The sequence below is a fragment of the Staurois parvus genome, unplaced genomic scaffold, assembly GCF_062004578.1.
Source record: "Staurois parvus isolate SC_StPar_1 unplaced genomic scaffold, SC_StPar_1.0 ptg000556l, whole genome shotgun sequence".
NCBI lineage: Eukaryota > Metazoa > Chordata > Amphibia > Anura > Ranidae > Staurois > Staurois parvus.
The window spans coordinates 1,175,214-1,190,843 of record NW_028318352.1 but is presented as its reverse complement, the minus strand read 5'-3'; the positions used below and the strand labels follow the sequence as shown (position 1 = coordinate 1,190,843).

General features: G+C 40.9%; 1 protein-coding gene across 1 annotated transcript in view; it reads left to right on the top strand.

The window, feature by feature from the left end:
• RBM19 (RNA binding motif protein 19) overlaps positions 1 to 15,630 on the top strand; it is a 109,768-nt gene that overhangs the window by 27,746 nt on the left and 66,392 nt on the right. The window contains exons 8-12 of the mRNA XM_089691232.1: positions 3,036 to 3,114; positions 6,502 to 6,573; positions 9,635 to 9,835; positions 12,618 to 12,748; positions 15,171 to 15,289. Coding sequence (XP_089547358.1) covers positions 3,036 to 3,114; positions 6,502 to 6,573; positions 9,635 to 9,835; positions 12,618 to 12,748; positions 15,171 to 15,289 — 602 coding nt within the window. The remainder of the gene's footprint in view (positions 1 to 3,035; positions 3,115 to 6,501; positions 6,574 to 9,634; positions 9,836 to 12,617; positions 12,749 to 15,170; positions 15,290 to 15,630) is intronic.

The following is a 15,630-nucleotide window of genomic DNA, read 5'->3' as shown; positions in this document are numbered from 1 at the left end:
TTCTTCATGTGTTCAGTACTTTTCCCCTGTGTCATTACCGACGTGAAAATTTCAGGTCAATAGCACCTTTAGAAATATAATTAAAGGAACACTTGGAAAACACATCAGATCTCAATGGGGACAAATATGCTGGATATCTATACTGATATGAACTTGGTAATGTGTTAGGAACGTAAGTGCCCCATTGTTTGATGGAAATGAAAATGATCAACCTACAGAGCACTGAATTCAAAGATACCCCAAAAATCAAAGTGAAAAAATGATGCAGCAGGCTAGTATATTTTGCTGAAATTTCATTGCAGCAACTCGCGATGGTACTTAGTAGTTTGTATGGCCCCCATGTGCTTGTATGCATGCCTGACAATGTTGGGACATGCTCCTAATGAGACGACGGATGGTGTCATGGGGTATTTCCTCCCAGATCTGGACCAGGGCATCACTGAGCTCCTGAACAGTCTGAGCTGCAACCTGGCTGTGTTAGATGGACCAAAACCTGATATCCCAAGGGTGTTCTATTGGATTTAGGTAAGGCGAGCGTGGGGGCCACTCAATGGCATCAATTCCTTCATCCTCCAGGAACTGCCTGTATACTCTCGCCGCATAAGGCCTGGAATTCTCCTGCACCAGGAGGAACCCAGGATCCACTGCACCAGCAAAATGGGTCCAAGGATTTCATCCCGATACCTAATTGCAGTCATGGTGCCATTGTCTTGCCAGTGGAGGTTTGTGCGTCCCTCCATGGATATGCATCCCAAGACCATCACTAACCCATCCCATAATTCAAGCTTATGATCAGAAGGATCAGGTTCCAACAAAGCATGCTCTACTAGATCTGTTGAGTACATTTTGGGCCTTTTCCGCATTGAGCAACATTTTACCAAATTTTCAAGGCTGCCAGCTGGTTTTCTGTTAACACGTTTTCTAAGTTGTACAAAGTGGCCGCAGGGGCCTCATTGCATGTTTTGTACTGGGCAGTACCCAGTTGTTTTCTTGGGCTTATTGGAAGATATTTGCTCTGTTGACCACTCCTCAGTTGGATTTCTTTTGGATGTTCTGAAGATTACAGACTTCCTGTGTCCCTCAATAGATGAGAAATAAAAATAGGATTTTTGTACTTGCTGTAAAACACTTTTGGGGTTCTACCCCTCTGTGTTTATGATCATACTTTAGTACTGTTTTTCGTACTGCTTTGCTACAAAACTGAGGCAAGCTGGTGGTGGGAGGGGTTATCCTAGGCCTACAGTTTTTTTGTTTGCCATGTCCAATATTCTAGTTGCTGGCAGTACACTTGGACACAGAATAACTTAAATCTTCTTGAATGGACTCCAGGAAAAAGTTTTTACGGTGAGTACAATACATGCAGTCCCCGAGTTACAAACATCTGACTTGCATACGACTCGTACTTAAGAACAGGCAGCGTGACATCATGCTAGTCTGGAAACTGCTGGACGGCTATTTTGCTGCTCACTGTATGCTGCCACCTACTGTCCAGCAGACCTGTCAGAAATCCCACATCACTGCATGGCCATTTAATCCTTCCCTATGCTATGCAAAACCTAAATATATTTTTTTGGCTGGAGTTAAACGTAAAAAAAAAATGTACCTGTTCCAACTTGCATATAAATTCAACTTAAGAACAAACATACAGAACCTATCTTGTTCGTAACCCAGGGACTGCCTGTAACCCCATTTTTGTCTTTGTCCCCCATTGTAGAGCTTTATCATTGCTTGTTGCCCTGATGGGAGTTGGGGGAAGATAACCCAAATAGGAATCCAAACCTGAGTCTCTAACTTTTTCCAAAGAAAATAAAATGTTTGAGTTGAATTGGTCTTTAACCACTTCCTCTCCTTAGACCGTGTATATACAGCCTCAGGAGCAAGTGGCTTTACTAGAGTCATGACTAAAGCTGCAGCCATGATCCTGGTATCATTTTTTAGAGCTGGAGATTGGCTTTCTGATGGACCTCTGATTTTTTTTTTTTTTCATAGTAACTATCACAGCCCAAGCTATCACAAGGTGTGTTTTTCATTCCTTGTGATAGCAATAAAGTTAATTTAAAAGAGAAGAATAAAATAAAAAACAGTAAATTTAAATAAAAATTTTTTAAATTTAAACCACCCCCATCCTCCCATAATCATGCGCAAATGCAAACTTGCATGTAGGTCCTGCATGTATATGTAAACGATGATTGCACCACACTTGAGGTATTACTGTGAATGTCCGAGTGAGAGCAATAATTCTTGCCAGAGCTCTCATTTAACGTTAAACTGGTAATCTATAAAGGCTTTTAAAGTGTCACCTATGCATAGTTTTAGGTACCAGAGTTTGTCACCATTTCACATGTGTGTACAATTTTAAATCTTCACATTTGGTATCTGTTTACTCAACACAACATCATCTTTTATATTTTACCAAAAAATGTTGTGTTTGTGTGCATTAAAATTCATTTAAGTGTATTTTTTCCTGAAAATGTCAGTTTGATGAGCAGTTGTGCACATATCATGTGACATATAAATTTGCAACAGCTATCATTTTATTTTACAGAGCCTTTGCTTTCAGAATATAAACTGTATAATGTTTGGGATTCTAAGTTTTTTTTCTAGCAAAAAAAGATGCTGATTTTAACATGTATATGAGAAATGTCAAAATTGGCCTGGATGTCAAATGGTAAAAGGCACAGGTTTCTATATGTACTTGTATAAGGATTTACATCAAGGCTGTATTTATTTAGGCTAGAATATATTTACATACATTATTAGTTGGAGTTTTGGTGGTTTTCTCAAATCCCTGATCTTTGGGAGTTTACAGAAATGGTTACATTTCACATTGTTTTTCACAGCAGCTAACAACAGGTTATCCCTGCTATACATCATACAGCGAAACCAATTATATCCCACAAATCCCACAGTGGCCTGTGATGATGCAGTTTATGGCATATGCTATATCTATGTGCAGTACATTTTCTTTATTAATGTGTAATCCTGATATTATGGAATGTCTAAATGTAACTATTTTTTTCACAATTTACTTTTAGCAAAATGTGCGTGAATTTCTTTTGCCACTGAGGCCAGCTGCAATAAGAATAGTGAGAAACTGTCATGGCAACAAAACGGGTAAGATTCTGTTTGATCTTGGCCGGTGTTTGCTATTAGAAGAGAAATCTCACTCTTGATTTATTATTATTATTATACAGTATTTATAAAGCGCCAATAGTTCGCTCAGCGCTGTACATTACAAAGGGGGACAGAACATGTGACAGAACAATACCAATACAATGCAAAACATGAGGGGATCGAGGGCCCTGCTCTTTCGAGCTTACAATCTAGGAGGGAGGGGATGGTGGCACAGGAGGAGATAGCTGTGGGGGATGGAGTGGTAGGAAGAGTGGAGGAGGTCGGCAAGTTAGCAGGGGGTGGGGTAGGCTTCCCTGAAGAGATGGGTTTTCAGGGTGCACCTAAAGGAGAGGAGAGTAGGTGATAATCTGATGGGTTGGGGCAGGGAGTTCCAGAGGATGGGTGACACCCTGGAGAAGTCCTGGAGGCGGGCATGGGAGGAGGAGACCAGGGAACTAGAGAGAAGGAGGTCTTGTGAGGAGCGGAGTGTGCGTGCTGGGCGGTACTTGGATATTAGGTCAGTGATGTAGTTCGGGGCAGTATGGTGGACAGCTTTGTACGTCAGCGTTAGGATTTTGAATTTGATCCGTTGCGCAATCGGAAGCCAGTGGAGGGATTGGCAGAGGGGGGTGGCGGAGACAGAGCGGTTGGAAAGGGGAATGAGTCTGGCAGCCGTATTCAGGATCGACTGAAGCGGGGATAGCCAGCGGCAAGGCAGGCCAGTGAGGAGGGAGTTGCAGTAATCGAGTCGTGATATGATGAGGGAGTGGATGAGCTGTTTAGTGGTTTCTGGGGTTAGGAACGTGCGGATTTTGGCGATGTTGCGGAGGTGGAGTCTGCACGAGTTTGTTAAAGATTGGACTTGGGGTTGAAAGGATAGGTTGGAGTCCAGAATGACACCAAGTACTCTGGCCTGCAGGTCGGGTTTGATGGTAGCGTTGTTGGATGTGACGGAGAAATCAATGGGGGGTGGTGTCCGGGCTGGGGGGAAGACCAGAAACTCGGTTTTGGAGAGGTTCAATTTAGGGAAGTGGAGCGACATCCAGTCTGATATGTCGCTCAGTAGGTGTGTGATTCGGGCTGAGACCAAGGAGGTGAGGTGGGGGGTTGAGAGATAGATTTGTGTGTCGTCGGCATAGAGGTGGTAGTTGAAGCCGTGAGAGTGTATGAGTTGGCCAAGGGAGGAGGTATAGATGGAGAAGAGAAGTAATATATGAAAAGTAATATATGAATATTGCAACTGAACAGTGGTTTTTATTTACCTAAGCACCTGCTGCTCAACCTGCTGCTCTTGGTGTATGATATGCAGCCTGTAGTGTAAACCTTGATTAGGGTAATAGGTAATGATCTCTACTAGTCATATGTAACATGTTTCCAGCTTCATGTTGTCTTGTTCAGCCAATCCCCAGCCAAAAATATAGCATGTCCACACTTTCTGACCCTCATTGCCTCTATTAAGTGTGCAGTTTTTCAGCCCTGTAAAGGGCTGCATTTGAGGACCCTTTTAGCTCACAAATTGACAACCACTTACCTAAGCCATTGAACTAAGTTCAGTCCAGAAAACGGCAAATTGTAATGGTCAGAGGAACTCCATGGGCGGGATTGTCATTTCCATGAGCTGGAACGCACGCCGCTGAAGCCAAATTATTTTGAGACCAAGGTAAAAAACTGGCTAGAGAGGTAAGCCAAACCAGTGTTTAGAGTCAGAGATAATTGTTTGCTATTGCCAGGGTTCATGCCTCGATGTAAGTCTGAGACAGATATATGAGAGCTAGGATGAGGTCTGTTACCCTGCCACAGTAAAGAAGATGGGTCTGTGGTCTAAAGGAATAACACAGACAAGAAAACAAGCTGACTGGGAAAAACCGAGTGTGGACACGATGATGTTTATACAGAGGACTATGAACCTGATGAGTAAAATGGACATACGGCTAGACACGATGAGGTGGTGCACCAACATGGATATTCAGGATTACAGGCAGATAAATCAGAATTGAGACACTAGGACAATACAGTACCCTGAGGCAAGGAAGAGAGCTGCAATACACATTGCAATTGTGCATAGAATATAGGGCACTAACAGGAAGCCGTACACCAGCACAAAGAGAAAACTGCAACAGAGAGGTCCAAAGTGTTTCAAACAGGTACACCGTTACATAAAAAACCTAAAACAAGGACAGACTGGGAATTTACCTGACAAACCAAAAGCGGTATCTAAAAATTAATCAGTACAAACCTTTGAATCAAAATGTAATCAATAGCAGCCACAGGGTAGTAGACTGAATACCCATGAGATTACTGGGATAACATACAGGCGAATAAGGACTGGAGATACAAGCAAGACTATCGGGTTGATTTACTAAAACTGGAGAGTTTAAAATCTGGTGCAGTTCTGCATAAAAACTAATCAGCTTCCTGGATTTTTTTTTTTGATAAAGCTTAGTTGAACAAGCTGCAGTTAAATGCTGATTGGCAACCATGCACAGCTGCAACAGATTTTGCACTCTCCAGTCTTATGCAGGCCATAGATGGGGAGAAAGCCGGCCGATTTTTCTTTAAAAAAAATGAAAAATTGGTCGTTCAAGCGGCCGACGTTACCAGGAATGGTAAAAAAAATCGGCCGATTTTCATCCCGTCTACAGCCGGCAAAAAGTGTCCCTGCAGAGAGCTCCGCTATTTCTTTGACAGTGCTTTGACATTTATAGCGGTTGCAACAATGTATCTATGTGTATCCATTTCGGATACAGATGTTTTTATTTGGAAACAAATAGATACATTGTTGCAATCGCTATAAATGTCAAAGCACTGTCAAAGAAATAGCGGCGTTCTCTGCAGGGACACCTTTTGCCAGACTGGAATTCTTCTTCCTCCCCTTCTTCTTCTTCCTCCCCTTCTTCTTCTTCCTCCCCTTCTTCTTCTTCCTCCCCTTCTTCTTCTTCCTCCCCTTCTTCTTCTTCCTCCCCTTCTTCTTCTTCCTCCCCTTCTTCTTCTTCCTCCCCTTCTTCTTCTTCTTCCTCCCCTTCTTCTTCTTCTTCCTCCCCTTCTTCTTCTTCTTCCTCTTCTTCTTCTTCCTCTTCTTCTTCTTCTTCCTCCTTCCTCCTCCTCCTCCTCCTCCTCCTCCTCCTCTTCTTCCTCCTTCTTCTTCCTCCTCCTCTTCTTCGTCTTCTTCCTCCTCCTCCCCCTCCTCCCTCCTCCCCCTGCTCCCTCCTCCTCCAAGGAACTCATAGCTGGAGGCCTTTGGTCTGTCACTAGTTCAGACCTACATAGTGCCATGCAGTATTTTATTGAAAATAGCTGAATGTGTTCCTGCGATAAACATATAAACTCTTGGTAAACTAACAGAAAACAAAACATTGGTGTATTCATTCTTGTACATCTGTTGTCTAGGTTATATCTTTGTGGATTTGAAAAATGAAGATGAGATTAAAAAAGCCCTTAAAAAGAATAAGGACTATATGGGTAAGTGACTGATTATGTGATTTGGGGGATGCAGTGGCATTTAGTTGCTGTCTCTAGGGCTACTTTCACACTGATCCGCAGCATAAACGCATATGCATTTTTGCTGTGCTTTTACCTCGTTTGTAGTGCGTTTTTAACATGACTCCAAAAATTTATTTTTGATGCATTTTTGCGGTGTTTTCCATTGATTTACAAAAAAAAAAAACACACCAAGCAGCACAAAAATGCAGCAAGCAGGATTTTTAAAAACGCACCTGACCCAAAGGGATCAGTGTGAAGAGCTCCATAGGAATACATGGTCACGCATTTTTTTCTTTTGCTCTTTTTAATGCAAAAGCTGAAGAAAACTGATCAATGTGAAAGCAGCCTGAATCTGTATCTGAGCTTTCCATTCGCCTCCAGTGATAATATGCATGACTCAAAAATTTGGTTACATTACAGTCGTTATATATTATATATGGGCAGCACAGTGGCTAAATGGTTAGCACTCCCGCCTGTTAGTACTAGGATTGTTGATTAAAATCTCAACCATGGCACCACCTGTCTGGAGTTTGCATGTTCTCCCTGTGCCTGTGTGGGTTTCCTCAAGGTACTCCGGTTTCCTCCCACACTCCAAAGACATGCTGGTAGGTTAATTGGCTCCTGTCTAAATTGGCCCTAGTATGTGCATGTATGAATGTAACTTAGGGACCTTCGATTGTAATCGCCTTGAGGATTAGGGACTGATGTGAATGTACAATATATATGTAAAGCGCTGCATAAATTGACGATGCTATATAAGTACCTGTAATAAATAAAAAATTAATTTTATAGGATTTTTATTGGTTAGATAAAGAACTGTTGTAGAGTCAAGGGAAAGAATTGTTAATGGTTTTTTTTTTTTATCTGTGTTCTGCATGACTCCACATGCAAATTGCCTAGTTTTGTTAATATTCTCTGAATGTGCCACAAGCAAAGCATTAATTTATTGCAATAATTCACAACTGTGCTGGTTGTTAGCAAACAATTATTTAAATTGGAATTTTACGATAAATATGTGCGTTGTAGAACCATATATTGGTTTATGTGCACACAGGTGCACAGCTTCAGAATATTCAACTAATTTTAGGACAGCATTACGGCTGTGATTGAAGTGCTCTTCAGGTTGTGGTAGAATGGTTCCAATGGGCATCAGTGAAACAAAATAGCCCGTTGCTGCCTAAACACTTCTCTTGACATATAGACCCTACACGTGTAATGAGTCGCTTGGTTCAGTATACTAATCATTCCCAGTGTTAGTAAGCACTTGGCAGCTATCAAATCTATCTGCCAAACACACTTAAACATCCTTCTGAACATACAGCTAGGTCCATATATATTTGGACACAGGCACAATTTTAGTTTTTTTCAGGTATTAACCAAAATATTTACCATATTCAAGCTATAATTATATAATGGATATGGGCTGAAAGTGCGCACTCTCTCAGGTTTAATTTGAGGGTATGTACATCCAAATTGGAGGAAGGGTTTAGGAATTACAGCTCTTAAGAGTCGCCATCCCCCCTTTTTCAAGGGACCAAAAGTAATTGGACAAATGAATATAATCATAAATAAAATGTTCATTTTTAATATTTTGTTGAGAAACCTTTACTGGCAATGACTGCCTGAAGTCTGGAACCCATGGACATTACCATAGACTGGATTTTCTTCTTCCTGATGCTTTGCCAGGCTCTAACTGCAGCTGTCTTCTGTGGTTCTTTGTTTGTGGGTCTTTCTGCCTTTAGTTTTGCCTTCAGCAAGTAAAATGCATGCTCATTTGGGTTGAGATCAGGTGATTGACTCCACCATTGCAGAATATTCCACTTCTTTTCCTTCAAAAGCCCCTGGATTGCTTTAGCAGTGTGTTTTGGATCATTGTCCATGTGTACTGTGAAGTGCCGTCCAATCAACTTTGCTGCATTTGGCTGAGTCTGGGCTGACAGTAAATCTCTAAACACTGAAGAATTCATCCGGCTGTTTCTGTCTTCTGTCACATCATCAATAAACACCAATGGTCCAGTGCCACTGGAAGCCATGCATGCCTATGCCATCACACTGCCTCCACCATGGTTTACAGATGACGTTGTGTGCTTTGGATCATGAGTTGTTCCAAGCCCTCTCCACACTTTTTTCTTCCCGTCATTCTGGTACAGATTAATCTTAGTTTCATCTGTCCAAAGAATGCTTTTCCAGAACTGGTCTGGCTTTTTTAGATGTTTTTTGGCAAAGTCTAATCTGTCTTTTCTATTCTTCAAGCTTATGAATAGTTTGCACCTTGTGGTGAACCCTCTTTATTAGCTCTCGTGAAGTCTTCTCGATTGTAGACTTTGACAATGATACGCCCACCTCCTGGAGAGTGTCCTTCACTTGTCTGGATGTTGTGAATGGGTTTTTCTTTACCATAGAGAGGATCATGCGATCATCCAACACTGTTGTCTTCTGTGGATGTCCATGCCTTTTTATGTTGCTGAGCTCCCCAGTGTGTTCTTTCCTCAGAATGTACCAAACTGTTCATTTGGCCACTCCTAATGTTGCTGCTATCTCTCTGATAGATTTGTTTTGTTTTTGAAGCCTTACAATGGCCTGTTTCACTTGCATGGACAGCTTCTTTGAACTCATGATGTAGGTTCAAAGCAATAAATTTCAAATGCAAATACCACACTTAGAATCAACTCCAGACCTTTTACCTTCTTAATTGATGAAGAAATAACAAAGGAGTAGCCCACACCTGGCCATGAAACAGCTTTTGATTCAATTATCCAATTACTTTTGGTCCCTTGAAAAAGGGGGGATGGCTACTCTCAAGAGCTGTAGTTCATAAACCCTTCTTCCAATTTGGATGTACATACCCTCAAATTAAACCTGAGAATGTGCACTTTCAGCCCATATCCATTATATAACGATAGCTTGAATATGAATATTTTGTTAAATACCTGAAAATTTTAAAATTGTGCCTGTGTCCAAATATATATGGACCTAACTAACGTTAGTCAGTCTCATGTTAGCAGCCTGTTATTGTTAATACTGTAGCAATGTCTTATAGGTGGAAGATACATAGAAGTGTTTCAGGTTGAGCAAGCAAAGGCCACTTCAGTCTTGGAGAAAGTACATAGCAGACCATGGGAAATAAAGAAGAATGATTCTGAGCTGCAGGAGGATTTATCAGAATCTGGAAGACTGTTTGTCCGAAATCTGCCCTACAGCTGCACTGAGGCAGACCTAGAAGCATTGTTCTCCAAATACGGTAAATATTTATAAATTAGTCTTCCCAGTTGGTTAAATATAAATAAAAATGTATGTCGATTTAGAAATTTTATGGCAATAGAATTGTGTGTTTTTTTTCTTCTTTTTTTAATCTTTAAATGACACTAAAGGATTTTATTTTGCGTTAAAATAAAAAAGAGGTTTTACTTCTCTGTGCAATCATATTGCAGAGAGTGGTCCCTTGCCTCCTCTTCTGGAAAGTAAGTAGTCCCTTACCTCCTCTTGCCGCCTCTTCTTCTCCCCCACCGGCGCTGTTCACTCCTCCTTCCTGCACATGTCCCCTCAGCAAGCCGTGTGCTAAGGGGTACCCGTGTAGGCATGCTCTCAATCCAGGTTGTGTGTGTCCATAGAGACACACACACAGTGCCAGTAAGCCACACCCCTGCTCTCTCCTCACAGGAGTTTGACTCCTGGCACTGATGAAGTGCTGTCCAGGTTACAGCACTGATCCTCCATTTCCTGGTGCTGTCATTCAGATAGGTGTTTAGGGACAGGGGGGACTAGGACAGGTAGTAGTGTGGTTTTTTTTTTTTTTTGTTTTTTTTTTTTTTTTTGCCTTTTAATGCCTAGAATGCACTAAGGTAAAAATGTTTTGACATTAGAACCACTGTAAGGCAACCACCACACATATAATGCACATATTTACATTCTGGGCATTCAAGTTCTATAATTGTTCAGTAACCTATCAGGTCACCTGTCCATGGACAAACATCATACTATAATTCTATTGCAATAAAAAGCTATGATTTACAACGCAACTGTTCTCCTTGTTTCTCCTTTCTCAGAGGGTAGACGAATAGATTGTGACGATAGGGAGAGAAACACAGAGAATGGGGCAGAATAACTGCACATGGAATGGTCATATGAGGCAGGTATTAGAAGGAACAGCAAGAATAAGAGGAAAAAAAGGTAGGAGGCCAGGGGTCTCTACTTGGTTATGAGACTGGGTGGTTCTGGCTGAATTGGGGTCTTGACATCCTTATAGAGAAACCAAGGTGTCCGAATACAAAAGTATTTCTCTTCCTGGTTTTTCAGGGCTAAGGTGAGATTCCCCATTTCCTGGATCTCACTAATTCTGGTATACCGCTGCTTTTTAGTTGAGGATTAGTTTATTTTCCACATTGTGAGTATACATGCCTTAACTGCAGTCTGAGGGGGGAATTTTTGTAATTCTTTTTTGATAGAGGTGGCAGCGCCACCATACATGGGAGTCCTTGGGGTATATCTGATGTAGTTGCCTAGGGGTCCTGTACCATAATGTCATCTGCTTATATCCATTCTCTTCATATTTGTTGGCCAAAGAAGCTATGTGTGCAAATAGGATAATGCGATCTTTTTGGGCCTGGGAAAATGTAGTCTTGTAGGCATCTTCCCATTTTTGTAAGAATTGAAGGTTTTCTTTGTTGCCTTCTGTGGTTATGGTAAACTAAGAATAAAAAAAAGTCAGATTGCAGCTTGATCTACGCCTAATTTTTCTAATGCATCTGGTAAGATTTAAGATAGGAGCAAAATTTAAAACCTCTCATGAAATCTAGGTCTTTTGGTAGGATGGCATGACTTTGTTTTGACAGGAGAAATAAGCCAGCCTTAAACATACACTTCTGTATTAACGGTAGCAATTGAGGGGCTAAAGTACTCAGAGAGGTGTAGGGATCCCAAGACCAAGGCCATAAGGCTTGGGTAGTAGTCTGAAAAAGGAGTCTGACTGTTTAGCCAAAGAGGGTAATTTGTGAAGTTAAAAGTTGCCAGGTAGAAAGGTTTGACATTGAGGTAAAAAGGAAGGACTGTTTGAGCCCTAACTAAGGCTTTCTGTCTCAATCTAGAAGTCTGCTAAGATAAATGGCCTCATGATATTTTATAGGATCTGAGAATCCAAATCCACCTCTGGAGTTTGGGTGTGTCAAGATGGATTTTTAAGCCTAGCTTTTTTTTCCAAAATTATATATATAGATAGATAGATATATAGATATATCAGAAGAATTGGGTTTTTAAGTCTTTTAGCAATTCTGCAGGGAGCTTTATTGGACTGAGCTGCACAGTTTTAAAAAGATTGCAAACAGGCAATTAATTTTGTTACAGAAAAGACATAGGGGCAATTCACATTTGCCAATTTTCATTTGAATCCATTGAGATCTGAAAATTATACTCATGCGGCTGAAAATAAAGATGCTGATCTTTGTGTTAAAGCTTTGCAAATTGATCTTATAGGATGTAATGCCTGCAATAAAAAGCCCACAACCACTCTCCATTGTTTAATTTTAAATTATACTTTCTCTTTAAAAATCTAATCTTTAGGCTTAAGAAAAACACTGATCTTACAGGAGTTTAGCATTTTGCTTGTAGAAGCAACTGTTATCCTGTGTGTCAATGCACATTAGGTAGTGTAAAGGCGTTTTTTAAGTTCAGTGTTTAGAGGCAAAAAAAAAAAATTTTTGGAGAACCTTTTTTTTGGTAGAAAAAAATGTTAAGCGCTCCTAAAGGCTAGTATAGAAACACTCAAAATTAACAGGTTTTTTTTTTTTCTTCTAAGAGCACTGGCATTTTTTTTAAGCCAGTGTGAGTGGAGCCTTAACCACTCTCTAAAGCAACAACAACAAAAAAAATTATTAGCTATAGATACATAATTCCATGTAATTTATTCATTTCTAAATAAAACAATTGTGTACACTGTACAACACTGCAAGGCTCTTCAACTACAACTTTAACTGTATGTGATGCTAAAGATTTGTCAACTAATGGCTTCTTCTGTTTTTCCCTTTTAGGACAAATTTCTGAGATCCATTTTCCCATTGACAAGCTAACCAAGAAACCAAAAGGCTTTGCCTTTGTTACGTTCCTTATTACAGAACATGCTGTAAAAGCCTATGCCGAAGTTGACGGACAGATATTTCAGGTTAGTCAGTCAAAACTTTTTCAGACTTATTTAGTCTTTGTAGTGTTACAAAGTCTGATTTTTAAGTCTAGGAGTCTTATGCTGAATCTGCAACTTCCTCACTGGCTTACGCTTCTGGTATGACACCAATGAGCAATTCCCAAAAGAAGATTGAGCCTTTGGGGCGTGAAACAGTTGGGAGCCTGGATTTGTGGAGCCCTTATTACTCTTTCATTATTTTCCATTGCATTGTGCAGTAGACAGCTGTCATTATATATTGAGTTCTTGCTGCCAATATTAAGAAAACCCCATTGATATTTACATACTTTTTAAATTGCTAAATTATTTTACCATGTCAGGTTTGTCTATCTTTAGTAGTACTGAATGTAAGAAAGGGCAGGGACTAGTTGGGAAAATTGTTTTTTCTTTAGATATTTATACAATCTTCATCCATATTTCCTGTATGGGTATGGGAATTATACCTATTTTTTGTAAAGGTAATATAAATTACAAGGTGAGGATTTCTGTACTTTGATACATGTGTGCGCTGTGTTGTATCTAGACCAGGGGTGGGCAAACTTTTTGACTTGAGGGCTGCAATGGGTTCATATATTGGACCCGGGGGCCGGACCAAGAGTAGATGAATGATGTGTATGTGTCATCCATAGTAAGTATAGTAATTAATCCCCCATAGTAAGTATAGTAATTAATCCCCCATATAGTAATTAATCCCCCATATAGTAATTAATCCCCCATATAGTAATTCATCCCCCATAGTAATTCATCCCCCAATATAGTAATTCATCCCCCATATAGTAATTCATCCCCCATATAGTAATTCATCCCCCATATAGTAATTCATCCCCCATATAGTAATTCATCCCCCATATAGTAATTCATCCCATATAGTAATTCATCCCATATAGTAATTCATCCCCCATATAGTAATTCATCCCCCATATAGTAATTCATTCCCCATATAGTAATTCATTCCCCATATAGTAATTCATCCCCCATATTAATTCATCCCCCATATTAAGTCCCCAAGTCCCCTCTGTGTCAATTCACTTACCTTTGCTCCGCGCGTTCCTCTCGCGGTGTTCCAGCGCCTTTCCGGTGTAACATGAAAATCTGTCTCCTATGAGGATCTGTCCCCCTCGACCTATCTGCGCATGTGCCAGTTTCAGGCATTAGCAGCCGATCGGCGATCTCCGGCACATGCGCAGATACGTCGAGGGGAACAGATCCTCATAGGAGACAGATTTTCATGTTACACCGGTCTTCAGGGCGGACTGTTCGAGGAGCCTAGCGGGAGCCTAGCTCCGCGGGCCGGAATAAAAGGTCCGCCGGGCCGTATAGTTTGCCCATTGCTGATCTAGACTATATATTTGTTTAGCTTCTAGATGATTGCAATCTGTAAATAAAACCCAAAGAGAAAATTGCTTGTTGCAGCTGTGAACTAGGAGCAATGTGCTTAGGTACCTCTATTTCTGCAAACATGCTGTCACCTGCACCCGCAGATCTCAGAGTGATGATCAGGAGCCAGTCAGTATGGTTGCTGATCAAGTGAGCACTGTAATAACAAACCATGGTGATCGCTGGATGTTTTTAATAAACTTCCAGTCTGCAGATATATATTATGCCTGTCTTTCTGCATATCAGTAACTCAAATCTACTTTCTGCATTTTGCACCCAAATGGAAATTCCCAGGAGATAGCCATGAGGAACTACTATACTGAGAATGTGTTTCCATCAGGCGTATACTGGCATTTTTCTAAAGCATATAATGGGACATTAACCATCTATTCAATGCATTCAAATCTTCCAGGTGCATGTGTTTTAAAGGATAAGTTCACCTTTGTGAACATGTTACATGTTCCACCTGTTTTTAGGGTGGAACATGTAACATGTTCCCATAGCTGCAGCCGCTGCCCCTGCCCCCCCCCCCCCTCCCTCTGACAAGATAGTACCCCCCACCTCCCTCTGACAGATAGTATGGGGAGACTTCTTGGGACTACATCCCAGATATTCTGACAGGTCTGCAGGAGACCTGCATGGCATCACTGATCTACTGATCGCTAGTGCAATGCTTTCCAGGCTCCTGTAGACAACAATAATAAATGCACATTTATTATTTTTGTCTAAAAGGTGAATTTATTCCTTAAATTACAGCAAACTACTGCTCTATAAATATCTCTCAAGGAGATAACTGATGTTGCTGCTACACTTAGGATGGGTGTCTAGGCTTTAGTTACCTCAGTGATCTTGCCTTCAGTGGTCATAATGGAATTGGTAAAATAATATACATATATATGCACCATTGTGTTTGTTTCTTTCCATTCTAGCAACATGTGCATTCATAAACTAGTCTTGCTTTTTATGTTGCAGTGTATTTGAGGACAGTTTGGTAAGACTGCTTGTTAACAATAGCCCTGCTCCACAGGGCCGGATGTTGCATGTTCTTCCCTCAACAGTAAAAAAAGAAGAGGAAGCCGAGGAGGCTGCAGAATCCTCCAGATATAAGAAACAAAAGGCTCTGAAGGAAAAAGCCAATAGCTCCAGGTACTTTCTGTAACCCAGGAGAGCTATACATGTTGACTTTTGAGTGAATTGTATCTTACTAGTCTCTCAGTTCCCCACCAGGCTCCACCCACCCAGTGACTGAAGTCATTTTCTAAATCTAGACATTGTGATGACCACTATCCCTTGCAATTTGTTTACATTCTGCTTTTTGCTGGGGAATTTCCTAGCTGATAGTTGAATGGGGTTGGAGGTGCAACTTTGTGTGGCAATCTGTCACATTGATGAGAAACACAGGCGTGCTCCACTTTGAGCACTGGTTTACTTGCGTATGCCAGCTCACAGCTGGTCTTAGTTACTGTAAGACAGTCTCCTAAACTGCA